This window comes from Neofelis nebulosa, chromosome 11 (genome assembly GCF_028018385.1).
Source record: "Neofelis nebulosa isolate mNeoNeb1 chromosome 11, mNeoNeb1.pri, whole genome shotgun sequence".
NCBI lineage: Eukaryota > Metazoa > Chordata > Mammalia > Carnivora > Felidae > Neofelis > Neofelis nebulosa.
In genome coordinates, this window is record NC_080792.1 from 18291353 (window position 1) to 18310518 (window position 19166).

Below are 19166 nucleotides of genomic sequence, written 5' to 3' on the forward strand. Positions count from 1 at the left end.
GAGGGAAAGGGAAAGTCCGTGAAATTAGCTGAAGTACTCTTGAAGAGAAGTATTTGGTTCCTATTCTCCATAGAGTCTGAACCTATGCACGTTGTTATTTTTAGTTTCTTTCATAACAAAAATAAGTTTTCCTTTGACTCAAGGACAAACTCTGGTATTCCACTCAACAGAGAATGATGACCAATGATGACCTTAGCTACCTTTTTTTTTTTTTTTTTTAGTATCTATTATGCACTGGGCAGTGTACTTGTATCATACTTCCCAAATAGGGAAATTGAAACATAGACAGGTTAGGGAATTTACCCCAAGGCAGTTAGTAAAAGGCAGAACCAGAATTTCAGCCAGGTTTGAAGCCTTAGTTCTTTCCGCATTATTATGGCCTAAGAGTGATCCTTACAACTTTATATAAAAATATTCATAATCCAAATCATAAATACGTAAGTGCTGTACGTTCATCCATTTACGTTAGAAAGTTAAAGCATCTTCCTATGTCACAACAGGCAACCCATGTGAGGGCCTCTTCTGTCCCTCACCCTCATCCCCACCTCGTGGCTAGCTCTCAATATATTTGATGATATTAATTCCACAAGCATTCCAACATTTGGGGATACAGAGCGAAACTTCTGGTCTGATTTCCAAAAGGGCCCCAGCGCACCTACAGCTGGGGGCAGAATTCAGCGGGGAAAACAGGCAGGTGGAGACCTTAGGGAAAGGATTGTAGCCCCTGCCCCGGCTCTAAGCCTCCTGGGAGTTCCCAAGGGAACAGTGCCGGAGAGCCCCTCAGCGCGCGGGGGCGGGGCGTCGGACCCGGAAGTTGTCTCTGCCCGACCCAAAGATGGCGGCTGCAGTGACGCCCGCCCTCATGTCGTATCTTCCTGTAACCAATGCGCCTTGACGCTCGGGTGATTCGCCGGGGCGGCCTATGCGCGTCGTTCTGATGCAACGTCCGAGTCGAGGAATCCTCCGGTGCACGTTGGGGTGACAAGGCAGCAGTGCGTTGCAGGCGATGTCCTTAGAGGTGACCGGGCCGACCGCAGGGATGGTACTAGGTGAGCGGGGATCGGGGACCCCGGAGTGTGTAAGTGGAGCGATGCCCCTGCGTGGGGCAGGAAGCTAGTTGCAGTGGATTGCCTGGTCCCGAGTGGGCGGTCCACCGCTATTTATTCGTGAAAGATGGGAGCGAGGGAGGGGCCTGGACCCCAGCTGGGTCCCGACTCGCGGAGCGGGGCCGGGTTCCCCGGGATCCCCCAACGTCCGGGGACTGCGATGGCGGCAGCCCCGGACCCTGCCCCACGGCGAACCGTCTCGTGATTCAGCTGAGACTTGGGCACTGCGAGGCACTGTGAGACATCAGAGTAATCCCCAAATATGTAAGCTCTTCCAAGAGATCATCCCGAAAGGACTTGTGAATGCTAATTCGCTTTCACACATCCTCATTTATATTGAGATTTCCGGGGGACCATATGGTGCAGTAGAAAAAGGAAAACAGAGACCTGGATTGATGTCACTGTTCACACTCAACTAGTTGTAAGGCCTTCTGCAGTTTGTTTAAGCTCAGAGCTTCGGTATCCTTTAAAGATCAGACGGAGGTGGTATTTATTTGACATCTGTGCACTGTCACTGGGATATCTGTTTTGAATGTGTTATTTCGTCCTCCGTGCAGCCGATCAAGATGGGTATCATGTTTTCCCTCATTTCATAGACAAATAAGCTCAGAAAGGTTAAGTGAATTCCTGAGGATCACCTGGCTTTTAAAGCACAACATCCAAGATTCCAGTCTGGTCTGGCCAACTCCAAAGCCTTTTTTTTTTTTGTTTTAATTGTTTTCGACTCCAATAGATACAGAAGCAGTCTCACAAATTAGAATCATCAAAGTTCATTTTGAAAAGCCAAATTTGTAACTAGTGTGTTTTTATGTGATGTCACTGAAATAAGGGAGTGGGAAAGTAATTATGATACTTCTTTTGGACTGTGGTAATTTTTGCTAATCAGTTGCTTGTTCTGTTCACAAAGGTAAAGAATGGATGAAGTAGTTACAGTATGAGGTGACTAATAATTATTGGCCAAGTGAGTAACTTAACTCTCCTTTTGTAAAACAGAGCTCTATGTCTCGGATCGAGAGGGAAATGATGCTACAGGTGATGGAACCAAGGAGAAACCTTTTAAAACAGGTCTAAAGGTAGCGTCTCATTAGGAAAATGGCTTTGTGTTTATTAATGACTTATGTCTATTGCTCTGTGAGTTGTCAATGATTTTATTTCAGGAAGTAGATTTTTTTTTTAATTTTTTTTATGTTTATTCATTTTTGAAAGACAGAGACAGAGCACAAGCAGGGGTGGGGTGGAGAGAGAGGGGGACACAGGATCCAAAGCAGGCTCCAGGCTCCGAGCTGTCAGCACAGAGCCCAACGCGCGGCTCGAACTCACTAACCTCGAGATCGTGACCTGAGCCGAAGTCGGATGCTCAACCGACTGAGCCACCCAGGCACCCCAAGAAGTAGATTTGAAGAGAATTTTCAGGAAAGAGAAAATGAGGAATGTATACAGCTGTGTAGCTTTAAGAGTATTGGATGAAGAAGGTTTTAAACTTAATTTGAACATTTTGAAGAGGTGTCTTCTTTTTCTTTCTTATCACCCTGAGAGAACATGCGAAACTCACTAGAGGATTTTGATTTTGATTTTTTAATTTTTTTTAATGTTTATTTATTTTTGAGACAGAGAGAGACACAGCATGAACAGGGAAGGGGCAGAGAGAGAGGGAGACACAGAATGTGAAGCAGGCTCCAGGCTCTGAGCTGTCAGCACAGAGCCCGATGCAGGGCTCGAACTCACGAACTGTGAGATCATGACCTGAGCCGAAGTCGGATGCTTAACCGACTGAGCCACCCAGGCGCCCCAAGGATTTTTAGATCATGAGAAATAATAGTACGTTAGTAAATTAGCATTCTGTCTTCACTCTACAGACTCCTGAATCACTGAGTGTCTGTTCTGAGACATGGGTCCATTCTTAGTGTACTAATATAAATTAGATTCTTTGAGTCTCAAGACTCAGGATCACATCTAGATTCTAGTGGTAAATTCACTAAGAGGCCTCTTGGGAGATTAGAAGAAATCTGGGCATGGATTTCATGTGAGGGAGGCTGAGTCATAACTTTTAGAGGGAAATCTTTCATTTCCAGTTGTTTTGGGGTGATTCCTATGGCTCCCCAAAACTGACAACAGTGTTTAGGTGAATGTTTGCAGAATGTCACTATTAGCAAAAGTGTGCCATTCTGATTTGGGGAATTAAAGTTTGGGTCTTTCAATTTCAGTGATAAAAAAAGAGCCATCAGTAGAGAGTGTCAGGTAGCAAATTCCTAATGATTTACAAACATCTCTACAAAGTCTGATTATTAAAAAGAATTCCTCCTCTTGGATGTTTTTAAAAGATCCAGGTTCCCTCCTCTGTGATGATCATTGAGTTGGGGTTAGCGTTAAGACAAGATGAAAATTATTTTCCAGGTTTGGAAACTAGACCTTTATTTTTTGTAAGCTGCAGATCCTATACCTGGAGAGACTAATTTGGTACATTTCGTGGTTGACTGAATCAAGTAATATAAACTATGAAATATAAATGACACGGCAACACCTGATATGTCTTCATATTTATGAAAAGAGGTGTTCTACATGGAGGAATTTTTCAAATTAAGTGAGGCTTACTTAGCCTTAATGTTCTCAACCATTGTTTTTGTTTCTGAAAGAGTTTCAGAAACAACTTCCCTGATTTCTTAATGAAGATTAACCATTTAGGCGTAATCTGTGACTGTCTTTTATCGTTAGCTCTTTCTCCTCTGTCGTTCTCAGTATACTTCCTGCTGGTCCCCACAGCCCCTTAAAATCTTTCTTCCAGGCTGCTTATACTGGGAAACTGTATACAGTTGATCCTTGAACAATACACCCCCACAGAGTCAAATCTGTATATAGCTTTTGACTTCCCTAAAACTTAACTACTAATAGCTTCCCGTTAAGCAGAAGTTTTACCAATCACATAAACAGTCAACACATATTTTGAATGGTATATGTATTATATATTGTATTTTTTAAAAAAGTAAACTAGAAGAAAGAACATGTTAAAATCATAAGGAAGAGGGGCACCTGGATGGCTCAGTCATTTGAGTGTCCGACTTTGGCTCAGGTCAGGATCTCACAGTTATAAGTTCAAGACCCACATCAGGCTCTCTGCTGTCAGCATGGAGCCCGCTTCAGATCTTCTGTCCCCCTCTCTCTCTCTCTGCCCCTCCATTGCTTGCACTCTTTCTCTCAAAAATAAAAATAAACCTTAAAAAAAAAAATAAGGAAGAGAAAATGTACTTACAGTACTATACCGTATCTGTGGGAAAAAATCTGCATAAGTGGACCCACTCAGTTAAAAAAAATTTTTTTTAATGTTTATTCGTTTTTGAGAGGCAGACTGTGAGCAGGGGAGGGGCAGAGAGAGAGGAAGACACAGAATCCAAAGCAGGCTCCAGACTCTCAGCTATCAGCACAGAGCCCGACACGGGGCTTGAACTCACAAACTGTGAGATCATGACCTGAGCCGAAGTCAGACGTTCAACCAGCTGAGCCACCTAGGAGCCCCTGGACCCACTCAGTTTAAACCCGTGTTCAGGAGTCAACTGTAATGTGCAACCGAACTTGCTAGAATTTTTGTGAAAGGACCTGAGTACTTCTACTTTAAGCAAAGTGTCTTTAGTACATCTGACCAGTCATTCTATGAACATTGACTTTTGGCTCTTGGGGCCTGTATGCTTTTCTTCCTGGCTCTTGATTATGTTCTAGATAGCTGAAGTTGCCTCATAATTAGGATGTTATTTTGATTTCAAATATTGTACAACGTTAAAGCAATTTTCTTTTTCTCCCTTCCCACCCGAGGCTTTGATGACGGTAGGAAAAGAGCCCTTCCCCACCATTTACATAGATTCACAAAAAGAAAACGAGGTAGGTGAGCTAAAAAACTCAACAGAATTACATTTTATGAATAAATTTGCATCAGAACATGGAGGTCTTGAAAAAATATGTTTTTCTCTCTAGAGGTGGGATGTTATTTCTAAATCACAGATGAAGAACATTAAAAAAATGTGGCATAGGGAACAAATGAAGAGTGAATCCCGGGAAAAGAAAGAGGTGAGTCATGACTTTGCGACTGTGAACGGTTTTTGGGTTAGAATACTAGAAACCGTGTTAACAGATTGCTTTGTTGTTAAAATTAGGCAGAAGACAATTTGCGAAGAGAAAAGAACCTGGAAGAAGCAAAGAAAATTACCATCAAAAACGATCCAAGTCTCCCAGAGCCAAAATGTGTGAGTGTGACACGTGTTGTCCCAAATATCGTGGACTTCCCACGCCAGACTGTCAGCTCTGTGTCTGAGGGGCGTGCCCCATGGTCTGTTCCTTTGCATCATTTACCCTTCCTTGCCTTTTAGAAGGCGTAGAGGGAAATTACATTTTCGAGTTATGAGGCTGGTTCTTCTGGGGTTCGTTTTATTATAAAGTTTAGTAATTAGGTGTTGAATGGTTCCTGCCCTGCCTAAAAGCTGCCTAAGTGTCCTCCCTCCCTACCTGTCCATTTCCTCACCATAAAATAAGGGGTCAAAATCCATGATTTTCATTATTATTTTTTTTAATAGTGATGTTTCTTTTTTAATATTTATTTTTGAAGGAGAGAGAGACAGAGCATGAGCGGGGAGGGGCAGAGAGAGAGAGGAAGACACAGAATCCAAAGCAGGCTCCAGGCTCCGAGCTGTCAGCACAGAGCCTGATGTGGGGCTCAAACTCACAAGCTGTGAGATCATGACCCGAGTTGAAGTTGGACACTTAACCAACTGAGCCACCCAGGCACCCCTGTTTTCATGACTTTTAAACAGATAAAACATTTTGTGATTTTGTGAATTGTATGCCTCTGTATTTTCTCTAGAACAGATGCTGGGCTGTGAGTAGACATACTTAAATGTCAAGTCGTTCTTGCTTCTGATGAATTTTCCTATTTTTCCTGTGTCCTTAACGATGAGCTGTCTTGGCTGCATTCACGCTCCCCTTCCTGTGCTCCTCTCTCCTTACCCCTCCAAAGCAAAAGCTGGCCTTGCTTAGCTTCCACCTTTCGATGTCAGGAGGGACTATGAGGGCAGGAGAGGGCTCTGTGTGGACTGGTTGTTGTTGCTATTATGAGTTCATTTCATCATTGCTTATATATCAGTATCTGAGATTCCCGATGTTTCTCAGGGTCAGTTTTACACTAAGAGAAGACTTGGATTTTTTTTTTTTTTTAACCACTCCAATATGGTGAAACTTTTTGGTTCTGACCTGCTGTAGAATGACTGTAGTTTTGTACCATTTGTGAATCTTTAACACTTTTACTGTCATCCATCTAATAGTAGTGGAGAAGTTGATATGTGGTAAATTACACAGTTGGTCAAATGTTATTGATTTCAATCTGACAGGTGAAGATTCATGCACTGGAAGGATACAGAGGCCAAAGAGTAAAGGTATTTGGCTGGGTCCACAGGCTGCGTAGGCAAGGTAAATGGTATAGCTTTGCTTTTCTCGCTTCAATTTTAAACATCCCTGGTCTTAGGTGAAGGAGAACATTAAAGACCTTTTCTTGGGGAGAGGGGTGACATTTTTGGTATTGGAAGCTAGGTTTTAAAAGATGTGAACCATGGCCTTACTTTGTTCTTCTGTAATATGACTATTACAGGTTTAAAAATTACTTAAATGCTGGGGCACCTGGGTGGCTCAGTCGGTTAAGCGTCTGACTCTTGATTTCGGCTCAGGTCATGATCTCATGGTTTGTGACTTCGAGCCCCTCATCAGGCTCTGCGCTGACAGTGCGGAGCCTGCTTGAGATCCTCTCTCTCTTTCACTCTCTGCTCCCTGCCCCCTCAAAAATAAATAAATAAATAAGCATTTAAGATACACGTTATTTATGGGGCGCCTGGGTGGCGCAGTCGGTTAAGCGTCCGACTTCAGCCAGGTCACGATCTCGCGGTCCGTGAGTTCGAGCCCCGCATCAGGCTCTGGGCCGATGGCTCGGAGCCTGGAGCCTGTTTCCGATTCTGTGTCTCCCTCTCTCTCTGCCCCTCCCCCGTTCATGCTCTGTCTCTCTCTGTCCCAAAAATTAAAAAAAAAAAAAAAAAAAAAAACGTTGAAAAAAAAAAGATACACGTTATTTAAAGATTATTTAAATGCTATTTAACGGTAAACAACCACAGAGATCAGAAGTATCCAGTAAATATTTGTCTACTTGAATTTAATTATTTAATGAAAAGCAGGGGATGTATTACAGGAAGTACAAAGCCAGATCTGAAATTTATTTATGGCAGTAGTGTTGACTTATAATTAGTGTATCTGCGTTCTGCTTCTCCCTCGGCTCTGACATTTTGCTTTCTCTTATTTTTATTTTTTTTAAATGTTTGTTTATTTTAAGAGAGAGTCAGGCACAAGTGGGGGAGTGGCAGAGAGAAAGGGAAAGAGAGAATCGTAAGCAAGCTCCTCACCATCAGTGCAGAGCCCAGCATGGGGCTCAATCCCACGGAACCGCGAGATCATGTCTGAGCTGAAATCGGGAGTCAGACACTTAACCGACTGAGCCACCCAGGCGCCCCTCGTATTATTATTTTTATTACATGTATTTTATTGTAAGTAGTTATCACATCCTTTGGAAATAAGATGGGGCATAAATAAAAAGAGTGATTCTGTGCAGCAATGTTTATGCCCCTCCCACTGAGCACACAGCACCATGTTATTACAGGGGATGCAGGGGTGAATAAGACCTAATCCCTCATCTCACGTGGCTTACTGTCTTGCTTTCCCATGGTCACGTGGATCATGAGGCTCACATAGGCTTTGGGAGCAGAGTGCAGAAAGTAAAGAACTTTACAAATACTGAGTAGTGATGTTACCAGTGGCCACTTCGGTGGAAGGGGGCCACAAGGGAGGTTTGACCTTTTAACACTTAACCATGGAGTTTCCTTTTGTAATATCAAATTATGAGAAAGTACTTTTACGTGTCTTGAGAACATTCTGGCTAAATTTTTCTTTCTCACGTTTAGGAAAGAATTTAATGTTCCTAGTGTTGCGGGATGGTACGGGTTATCTTCAATGTGTCTTGTCGGATGACTTGGTAAGTGTTTTTTCTTCCTTATAGCTGAAAATCTGATTATTTTCAGTAAGTTCCTTTACTGTTAGTTTTGGGAATTTTAGGAGCGGTTTATGTATTTTAAACTGTTATGGAAAATTTCCAACACATAAAAATAGGAAACAGTACAGTTGACCCTCGAACAACATGGGTTTGAACTGCACAAGTCCGCTTTGCACATGGGTTTTTTTACAGTATCGTAAGTGTATTTTCTCCTTTATGACCTTGTTCACGACGTCTCCCTTTCTCTAGTTTCCTTTAGGAATACAGTATATAATGCACATAACATGTAAAATATGTTAATTGATTTTATGTTATTGGTAAGGCTTCTGGTCAACCTTAGGCTGTTAGTTAAGTTTTGGGGGAATCAAGTGATAAGTGTATTTTTGATGGTGCAGGGGGTCAGCACCCCTAACTCCCAAATTGTTCCAGGGCAGCTGTATGAGGAAACCTCAGGGGCTCATCACCTAGCTTCGTTAACATCTTTGTCAGTTTCAGCTGCTATAATAAAGTACCATAGATTGGGTGGCTTACAAACAGAAACTTATGTCTCACAGTTCTAGAGGCTGGTTCTGGTGAGGGCCCTCTTCCTGGTTGCAGACTGCCAACTTCCTGTTGCATTTTCACATGGCAGAGAGCAGAGGAGGGGGGCAAACCCTGGTAACTCTTAAAAGGGCGCTAACCCCGTGACCCACCCTCATGACCTCATCTCATCCTCATCACCTCTGCGGGGCCTCACTTCCTCACCCCGTGCATTGGGGTGCAGGATTTCAACATACGAATTTTAGGGGGACAAAAACATTAAGTCATTAAGTAATAACTAATGTGTGGCCAGTTCTGGTTTTCTACACCCCCCCCCCCACTTTTACTCCCCAGACATTGTACCATTTCATATAAATATACTTGAATTTGCATCTCCAAGAAAAAAAAAGTTTTTAAGTGTATTTATTTTTGAGAGATAGAGACAGAGCATGAGCAGGGAGGGACAGAGAGAGAAGGAGACACAGAATCTGAAGCAGGATCCAGGCTCCACACTGTCAGCACAGAGCCTGACACGGGGCTCGAACTCATGAACTGTGAGATCGTGACCTGAGCCAAAGTCCGAGGCTTAACCAACTGAGCCACTCAGGTGCCCCCCCCAAAAATATTTCTAAGATAACCATGCTAATGTTATCACAACTTCCTAAAATGAAGACCACTCCTAATTGGTTGGTTTGAATGAGAACCCAAACCAGATCTATGTATTCCTTTGAGTTGATGTGGGTCTGAAATCTGAGTCTGTAACCATTCTTCCTTTTTCTTTTCTACCTCCATCCTCACTCCCTCCACCCGCCCCCCCACAACCAGCCCTCGCTGTTTATTTGTTTGAAAAAACCTAGTTGGTTGTCTTGTGGAACGTGTCCATTCTAGATTTGGTTGGTTGCATCCTGAGATGTCATTTAACATGTTCCTCTATCCTCTGTATTTCTTATAAGCTTATCAGATTCAGGTTTTTGGGTTTTTTTGTTTGGTCTGGTTTAGTTTGGTTTTGTTTGTTTGTTTGTTTGTTTGTTTGTTTGTTTTTGGCACAGCTACTTCCTGGGCGAGGCTCTGCTCTTTCAATCGCATCACATCACAAAACACATAAAGACACATGTTGTCATTTTTTTTATGATTTGATGATAGTGAGTTGAAGTGTTGATAGCCTGACCCCTCCCTTATAAAGGTACTTGTCACTTTTGTCCTAATGATTTTAGTAGTATCGACGATCATAGTCTAGGTGGACTGTTTATTATTTCAACAGTCTAAATTTTAAAGAAAAAAAATGGACTGTTGAGATATTTTTAAGAGATGTGGGCTACTGTCATTTCTGCATATATATGTGTATAAAGTGTCTATTTACTTCTATATGTTTATCTGTAAATAGATGGATCCTTCCCCCACAAAAATAGCTATTAATAGTAGATATTAGTACTAAATACTAATGGCTGTATTATTTTACCAGTTTTAGACCAGGTAACTTCTATGTCAGTAATCCCCTTAGCTTTCTGTGCATTGGAACATATATTTTGATGTAAATATGAGTCAGTAAATTTGAGCTTTAATCTTTTTACAGTGTCAGTGTTACAATGGAGTAGTCTTGGCCACCGAGAGTAGTGTTGCAGTCTATGGGATGCTGAATCTGACCCCAAAGGGCAAGCAGGTGAGTAGATTGAATTCCTCACTGGATGAATAGGTGGTGGTTTGTTCTCCAATGCTTTCTATTTGTACTTTCTGTATTTGGGAAATAAACCCGCTACTGTGATGTCCTTGCTAAATTTAACATCCCTTTACCTTTTCCAGCGAAATATGTACACTGTACATCTCACATGATACAACAAACTCAGGGATTTCCAGTTTTACAGATTTCTTAAATAACCCTCAGGGGCCATAGTAAAGCCACTTTGCTACGGATGTGTGAATAATTTTTCAGCAAGGTGGAAGTAAGAGCCATCTCCCCAAAAAATTTTATGAGAGGACAGTAACCTGAATCTGAAATTTTATGAACAGAATTTGAAAGTCTCTTTTAGAAAAAGTTAACTGTAATTCTGCTAGAGAGTTGTTTGTTCTCCAGCCAACAGGCCCATAACCCACACCAGTTACAGCTACTTGTTGGTAATTATCGTTCAGGTAATTACTGTGGTTCTGCTTGTTGGCTGGGAAAGAAAACGAACCAATGTGGCATATTAACCACCAGAGGGAGCCCCTAGAGTCTTCCTGATAGACTAGAAATACTGATAAAAGAGGGTCTCCCAGACTTCATGTAAAAGAACCTACATTAAGAATAAATATCTGATTCAAGTTCACTGACGTAATGTCATTTGCAAAATGGAGTAGTCGTTACGATGTGTTACTTGCTCTCCAGGGTTTGGCACCAAGATAATTACATATATTCCATGATGCCTGGCTTCTAAAATGAATTGCTATTAATGGAATTATTAGGGAGAATTTGAATTTCTGTCATATATCTGTTCCAAAGAGAAACAGCTTTTGGCAAAATCTTTGCATTTAAGGAGTTTTTTAATATAAGTAAAGTGTTATTTTAAATTATCGGGCAAAGGTGAGAAGATACGCCGCCTGGTAATGGTGGTTAGTACTTACTCCAACTTGCAAGATTATCATTTATTTTCTAGTTAGTGCTTTTCTATTTTGTTTTTAAATTGCATATTTACTCTGAGAGGAATATTAAAAATACCAATATAAAATTGAATTATTGGGTCTTTGTGATTGGAAAAGTAGGCTAATACTGATGAGGTCTTAGAAATACCAGGTTACCAAAAATTTTGACATAAATTAAAATCCTCAATAATGTTAGTTTTTTGTCTTCTTCTCTCTCTCCTTTCTCCCCACCCCTCTTTCTGAAATGTAGGCTCCTGGTGGCCATGAGCTGAGCTGTGACTTCTGGGAACTGATCGGGTTGGCCCCTGCCGGAGGAGCTGATAACCTGATCAACGAGGAGTCGGATGTTGACGTCCAGCTCAACAACCGACACATGATGATCCGGGGAGAAAACATGTCCAAGATCCTGAAAGCACGTTCCGTGGTCACTAGGTGCTTTCGAGATCACTTCTTTGATAGGGGATACCATGAAGTAAGTGTGTGTTCATCTTTTATAAAACAAACGATACCTTCTGCCATTTTTACACTTGAATGGTGGCACTCACTAGCCTTTATTTACGCCTTTCCATTGGAACAGGTTACTCCTCCAACATTAGTGCAAACACAGGTGGAAGGTGGTGCTACGCTCTTCAAGCTGGACTATTTTGGGGAAGAGGCATTTTTGACTCAGTCCTCTCAGTTGTACCTCGAGACCTGCATTCCGGCTCTGGGAGATGTGTTTTGTATTGCACAGTCATACCGGGCAGAACAGTCCAGAACACGAAGGCACCTGGCTGAGTACAGAATTGTCTTTTCATTGTTATTTAAAAAGAATAGTTTTAAGAACGTATGTTTAGAGAAGCAATCTTTATGTAGGAAAATGATGACTATGTAAAAAAAAAAAAAAATTGACCTATTCAAAGGGTATGTGGAAGGCAGTTCAACAAATTAATGGAAGTCATGTATGGTTTTGCCTCCTAGGCCAGAGCTAGCTTTGGGCTCTTCTTTGACTTGGCCTTGATCCTTTATAAGGGATAAACAAATCACTATTCACAGGGGAAAGAAAGGGGCCCTAAAACTAAGTTGCTGAGTTGGGAGTTGGTTAGTGGTGCTGGAATTGCACATTTCTGGGCAGTTTTGCAATGTTAATGTCCTTGCTTGGGAGAAACTTGGCAGAAAAGAAGAGCGGCCCCCAGCTAGTGTCTTGTTCTTCAGATACACACACGTGGAAGCAGAGTGCCCTTTCCTGACCTTTGAGGAGCTCCTGAATCGATTGGAGGACTTGGTTTGTGATGTGGTGGACAGAGTCTTGAAATCACCTGCAGCAAGCATAGTTCGTGACCTCAACCCGGTAGGAGTACTGTTTTATGGACATGCAAAGCAGAATTTTTTTTCAGAAAGTAATGAAGTCTTCACCATCAGTTTTTCTAGATTTAATGATGTGAGCTCTGAGATAACTCACTTTTATGTGTATATACACACACACACACATATATACATATATATACATATATATGTATATGTATACATATGTATGCATATACATACATATGTGTGTGTGTGTATATACATATATATACATATATATATTTTTTTAAGCATACAATTGGTACATAGCTTTATTATTAGTTTCAGGTGTACAGCATAATGATTTGATATACAATTTGTTCTTACAATGCAACCTTTTAAGATCTATTCTCTTAGCAACTTTCAAATTTATAAATCGAGTATTGTTAGATATAGTCCCCTTGTTGCACATTATATCCTCAGGACTGACTTATTTTATAACTGGAAGTTTGTACCTTTTGGCCACATTCCCGCATTTCTGTACTTATATTTTTAAGAGAAACTTTGATTCCATTTGTAGGAATGTCCTCATTGTTTGCTAGTCTGAAATAACATTTTGCAATAACGATGAACAGTTTTTCTTAAAATGGAGCTCTTAGTGTTACCGCTTCTTCACATACACTGTATTTTTTCTTTCTGTTATAGAACTTCAAGCCCCCCAAACGGCCTTTTAAGCGAATGAACTATTCAGATGCTATTGTGTGGCTGAAAGAACACGACATAAAGAAAGAAGATGGAACTTTCTATGAATTTGGAGAGGTATGTATTGCTTTCTAATTGTTGTTTCAAAGGTGTCATTGTGAGCAAGTGGATTGCTACTCTGGTTATTTAACCAGTAATGCAGGAGGCATGTGCTTCTGGTCAAATAAATGGTAACAACAGACCCACCTCCTCCCTGGGGTTGTTAGGATTCAGAATCCACAAGTGTAGAGTAAGCCTTAGAATGGTACATTTCTCTAGTGTTCAGTAAATAGCTGTCACATCTTTTGCCTCTTTCCTCTTCTTCCATGATCAATCCATGGTCTTGATTTACTCTAGTGGTAATTCTCAAGACTAGTGGGAGGCTTCAGATAGGTCATAAAGGTGTAAACTTTAAAATTACATGCAGGGGGCGCCTGGGTGGCTCGGTCCTTTAAGTGTCCAACACTTGATTTTGGCTCAGGTCATGATCTCACGGTTCGTGAGTTCGAGCTCCACATTGGGCTCTACACTGATAGTGTGGAGCCTGCTAGGGATATTCCCTCTCTCTCTCTCTCTCTCTCTCCCTCTCTCCCTCTCTCCCCCTCTCCCCCTCTCCCTCCCTCCCTCCCTCTGTATCTGCCCCTCCCTCACTCATGCTCACTCTCCCTCAAAATAAATTAATTAATTTAAAAAAATGAATTACATACAAAATTTTGGTATGTTTATGTTCGTTTTATTTGTCTGGAGAAAGTAACCTGGCTCTTTCAAAGAGGATTCCTCTCCCAAAAGAGTATATTAAAACTTTTTCAGGTGGAGAAGAGTCAAAGAAAATAGCTGTTGTTTGAAATGCAAACCAAGAGAGCAGGCCTTGATGGGGAAGGTGGTCTAGTGTTTCAGATAAACTGGGAATGTATATTAGAGGTATAGATTGTTAACACTATTAAGCCCTCTTCCCTGTGCATTTAATCATTTCTTACATGGTATTTGAAAATCTGTTTTTATAGATAAAATTTGAGTATTGCTATTTAAAAAAAAAAAAATACATATATATATATATATATATATATATGAGTAGCTACTGCTAACTAAAGTTTTGTTTCATTTTTGGAAGGAATTTACAGAGAGGACAAACAGTATATTAGACCTCTATAAATTACTTCTAGTGTTTCAGTTGGTGGTGTATAATAACAAAATTTTGGGGCCGCCTGGGTGGCTCAGTAGGTTAGGCGTCCAACTTTGGCTGAGGTCATGATCTCGTGATCCGTGAGTTTGAACCCCATGTCAGGCTCTGTGCTGACAGCTTGGAGCCTGGAGCCTGCTTCGGATTCTGTGTCTCCCTCTCTCTCTGCGCTTCTGCTGCTCATGTTCTGTCTCTCTCTCTCTCTGTCTCTCCCTCAAAAAATAAACACTTTAAAAAAATGTTTGTATTGAAGATTTGAGAATTATTATTACCTAAAACTTAGCAAAATAGTGTCACAAAGTTGAGTGGAAAGAGCACAATGTTTGGAGTAAGAAGCCCTCCAGGTGGGCTTAGGTCCCACCTGTGTCCTTACTGCTGAGTAATGGGAGGCCAGTGACCCCACCCACTGGTTCTTTATCTCCACTGTGGAGGTAAGAGCAGCTTTGCCAAGTTGTGAGGACTCCGTGAATTGAATGCTTAGTCGGGTCCGAGGCTCAAAAGGCCCTCGAAGCTTGTCAGCATTTATTGTACGCTGATGTCATCCTGTACACATGAGGAGACCAGAGTACATATGTGGTCCTCCAACTTTTTGGAATGTGCAGTAAGACCATTTCCTCCCGGGGGCGCCTGGTGGCTCAGTCGGTTAAGCATCCAACTTCGGCTCAGGTCATGATCTCACGGCTCGTGAGTTCGAGCCCCGCGTCGGGCTCTGTGCTGACAGCTCAGATCCTGGAGCCTTCTTGGGATTCTGTGTCTCCCTCTCTCTCTGCTCCTCTCCTGCTTGCACTCTGTTTCTCTCTCTGTCTCTCTCTAACATGGATAAATGTTAAATTTTGGTTTTTTTTAATACCATTTCCTCCCAGTTAAATCTCACTCTAGTAGGTAAAGCAGATGAAAGCTGAGGGACCAGTATTATCCAACTCATCTCCCATTTCCTCTTTTTACTTTGGAGGGCACAGGCTTCCCGGGACTGGGGCTTGGTGACCCCTGTGCCAGGTGATTGCTAAGCTCCATTTTGGCTCTTAGGTTAAACATATCAATGAGTCTTGTCCTGTTCTCTTGGTCAGTTTGTACTGAGACAAGACTTTTCAGTTTTAACTTGAATTCATGTGCAGTTTACCCAGATGATGTTTTGAATGAGAAGCAGACTAGCCCTGTTCTTCATCATCTAACATTTCTCGGCTAACTATTCTACGTGCAGTTACGCTTATGAACTTGACACTGGTTATTTGTCTTATGACTCTTGTCTTCCTACCATTGAAGCCACATAGATTTATTGTAACAGGAAAAGAAGTACAGATGACAGGACAGTTTAAAGATTAGTGTTATTAATAACACTGTGCATAGACCAGTGATATTCTGGAGCATTCACTGATGATCTTATGCCATATGGGACTAAGTGGACCATGTTTGCTTCAGAGCTAGACGAAACTGGCCACTGAGAAAAGTAACTGAACAGTATCTAGTCACAGTGATAATGACTTGAGTGGTTTGGTTTTCGTCTCTCAAGCAGCATGGCTCTTGAGATGTACTGTAGAAGGAAGCAGATCTTTTTGCAGTTGGTTTAATAACTGCATGTGAGTTTTAAGAACACCTTGATTGTTTTTGAAAGAAACTGTTGCTTCCACCCATGGGTATGGATTGTGGATGGGTGTGTATTCTCTACTGTATTGCATTCATGAGATAAGGGCTGCTTCTGGGTGAGAGCTGCCTCTGTCTTGTTGCCTTTCGAGTAGTAAATGTTAATGAAGCCTTATTTCACCGCAGGATATCCCAGAAGCTCCTGAGAGACTGATGACGGACACCATTAATGAGCCCATCTTGCTATGTCGATTTCCCGTAGAGATCAAGTCCTTCTACATGCAGCGATGTCCTGAGGATTCCCGCCTTACAGAATCTGTCAGTTTGTGATTCAGATCATAATTTTGCTCCTTAAGGGGGTGGGGACTGCCACTGGAATAAGATACAGCTCATGGCAAATGCTGCATTATACATCTAGAATGGCAATATTTAAAGAAGTGGGTTTTGTCTTCTGATTGGGTTTAACATTTCTTGTTAAATTACAGGATTTGAATATTACATCCATAGTGCTCTGTTAGCTGTAAGAGCTTCATTGTGGTTTTCCTTGAAACTAGAGCCGTGTCATGACTGACAGCTTGGTAGTAACTGCATTTTATTTACTTGTTTTTACAGGTGGATGTGTTGATGCCAAATGTTGGTGAGATTGTGGGAGGCTCAATGCGTATCTGGGATAGTGAAGAAATGCTGGCAGGTTATAAAAGGGAAGGGATTGACCCCACTCCCTACTACTGGTACACAGATCAGGTAAGAACAGTTTTGTTTTGGTTTTTACACTCTTAAATGTTTTCATTATAATAGTTCTGTATAAACTGAAACCTAAAAGGCGAGAAGTCAGTGTGGTACTTTGGTGTTTGAACGAGCTATATTCAGCTTGATGTTCTAATAGCGTGGCATGGGATTATTACTAGTTTTACCTTTGTCCAATAATGTGTGCACTTCATTTGAAAAGCTACTAGCTGCTGGCCTTGTCATTGCTACTAAAATTTTAAAAAATTGTTGTTAGATTCTACCAGCGTCTAGGCTAGCTTGCATTTCCCTCTGATAAACAGAGACGTTGACTTAGTTTAAAAGTTTGAAATCTCTTCTTTTCAGGGTGACACTTAACCCCTGGTTTATTTTTCATACCAAATCATTTCTACACACGTGGCCTATGAAAGCAAATAGAATAAGAGTTCAATTCTTGGGGCGCTTGGATGGCTCAGTTGGTTGAGCGTCTGACTTCGGCTCACGTCATGATCTCACCGTTTGTGAGTTCGAGCCCTGCATTGGGCTGTGTGCTGACAGTGCGGAGCCTGCTTCGGATCCCTCGCCCCTCTCTCTGCTTCTCTCTCTCTCTCTCTCTCTCTCTCTCTCTCTCACAAATAACATTTAAAAAAATTAAAAATAGAGTTGAATTCTTAACCACGATAAGTGAACTCATTTCACAGTAGAAAATTTTTAATATCTTAGACAAAATTTTAAACATCTGTTCTTTTTTTTTTTAAACAGAGAAAATATGGCACATGTCCTCATGGCGGATATGGCTTGGGCTTGGAACGATTCTTGACCTGGATTCTGAATAGGTATCACATCCGAGACGTATGCTTATACCCACGATTTGTCCAGCGTTGCAAACCATAACTGATTCCTCCAGAAACATTAAGGAAAGAATACAGTTTATGAAAGGAACAGACTGCCTCTTTCAAAAAAAAAGCCAAAATCTTCCCTTTTTTATTCCATTCATGTTTATCTATTTCTTTTTTCTCTACCACCAAAAGCAATCCAAATCATTTGAATATCAAGTAACATCCGTATTGTCTTTGGTTTTTTTTGGGTTTTTTTGGTATTGTCATTTAAAAAAACAATATCCATCAGAAAGTTTGGGGGAAACATGTGGCATGTAACACTACAGTTACAAATCCATTTCAGCATTTTTATCTAATTATAGGTTATAATTTTTGCATCATATATGCCGCATATATACTTAAACAGTTTTTAATTATGGACTAAGACATTCCAGTAACTTAATCGTTTCGTCCTGTTAAGTGTAACTGGAATTCTTTAATATATGTCATTTTATTGTATCCGTGAGTTAGAACATCTTGGGGGAAAATTGACAGTGTGGTGTAAAAATCTGCTAGTATTAGAACAGTGTGATTCAGTAATAGATACTGGAATCAAACAAACACACTTTTGCATTGGTTATTAATCTTTTCTAATTATGTAGAGCTGCTTATAATTCTAAAGCATATGAATTGGTGTGGAAGAATTTGTAAAAATGGAATTGCCCTAAACAATTTGAAGTTATGGCAAAAAAAAATTTTTTTTTTGGTTCCTAGCATTAGGTTAAGCTAAAGAGGCAGTGAGCTTCCCTCTTTCCTGGTAATTTCTAAGTAATTAAGAATAAATAAATTCCGAAAGAATTTGCAGCTGGAATCTTAATGACAATTGTACGTGGCTGTCTGAGTCTTCTCACACTGTGTCTTTAGATCTAATCTGTGTTACCTTATTAACTCCTAGCAGGCTTATTGAATGCCTTCATTTCAGATTTGGCTAATTTCTCTCCCAAAATGCATGTCATGTATTCTCAATAGGCTGTATTCCCAGCAATCAATAAATGGACACACATAAAAACTATTTGCTGGCTTAATTTTTCTAAAGCTGAACATCTCAGTCTTACGTTAGTTCATGCCTTTTTCATTTTTGTCAATCTTTTTATTTTTCATAATGTGTATGTGGGAAGTTAGATATTACCAAATTTAGTAGGTATTATTAAAATTACATAATAGTGAAGAGGAACAAGTTTTAAAAATTAGATGTGGGTTCTAGTTAAGTTTTGTAATCTTTGTTATTTTTGGACACATTAGATTATATCCTATTTTGCAATTAAGTGAAATGACAGATGGAAATGGGGCATTTATAGTATATTTGGCCTGTGGGGCGCCTGGCCTGCTCAGTCAGTTGTGTCTGACTCTTGATTTGGGCTCAGCTCATGATCTCACGGTTCATGAGTTTGTGCCCCACATTGGGCCCTGCACTGACAGTGTGGAGCCTGCTTGGGATTTTCTCTCTCTCTCTGTCTACCCCTTCCCCACTCATACACATGCAT

The 19166-nt window shown here is 40.9% G+C and overlaps 1 protein-coding gene across 1 annotated transcript; it reads left to right on the forward strand.

The window, feature by feature from the left end:
• The first annotated feature begins 878 nt into the window (after nt 1-878).
• NARS1 (asparaginyl-tRNA synthetase 1) lies at nt 879-18694 on the forward strand. Its single transcript, XM_058691977.1, has 15 exons — nt 879-1049; nt 2100-2179; nt 4911-4976; nt 5070-5162; nt 5249-5338; nt 6476-6554; nt 8087-8157; nt 10268-10354; nt 11561-11782; nt 11888-12087; nt 12505-12640; nt 13282-13395; nt 16265-16396; nt 16691-16822; nt 17567-18694. Exons 1-15 carry the CDS (start codon nt 1007-1009, stop codon nt 17696-17698), a joined length of 1677 nt encoding a protein of 558 aa, XP_058547960.1. The 5' UTR covers nt 879-1006; the 3' UTR covers nt 17699-18694.
• The last annotated feature ends 472 nt before the right edge of the window (nt 18695-19166 follow it).

Excerpts from the sequence above, each read along its gene's own strand:
- NARS1 (XM_058691977.1), top strand. The coding sequence starts at position 1,007 with ATGTCCTTAGAGGTGACCGGGCCGACCGCAGGGATGGTACTAG. Across the intron at positions 5,339-6,475 it reads GTCTCCCAGAGCCAAAATGT|GTGAAGATTCATGCACTGGA; the intron begins GTGAGTGTGACA and ends TCAATCTGACAG. Across the intron at positions 16,397-16,690 it reads ATTCCCGCCTTACAGAATCT|GTGGATGTGTTGATGCCAAA; the intron begins GTCAGTTTGTGA and ends TTGTTTTTACAG.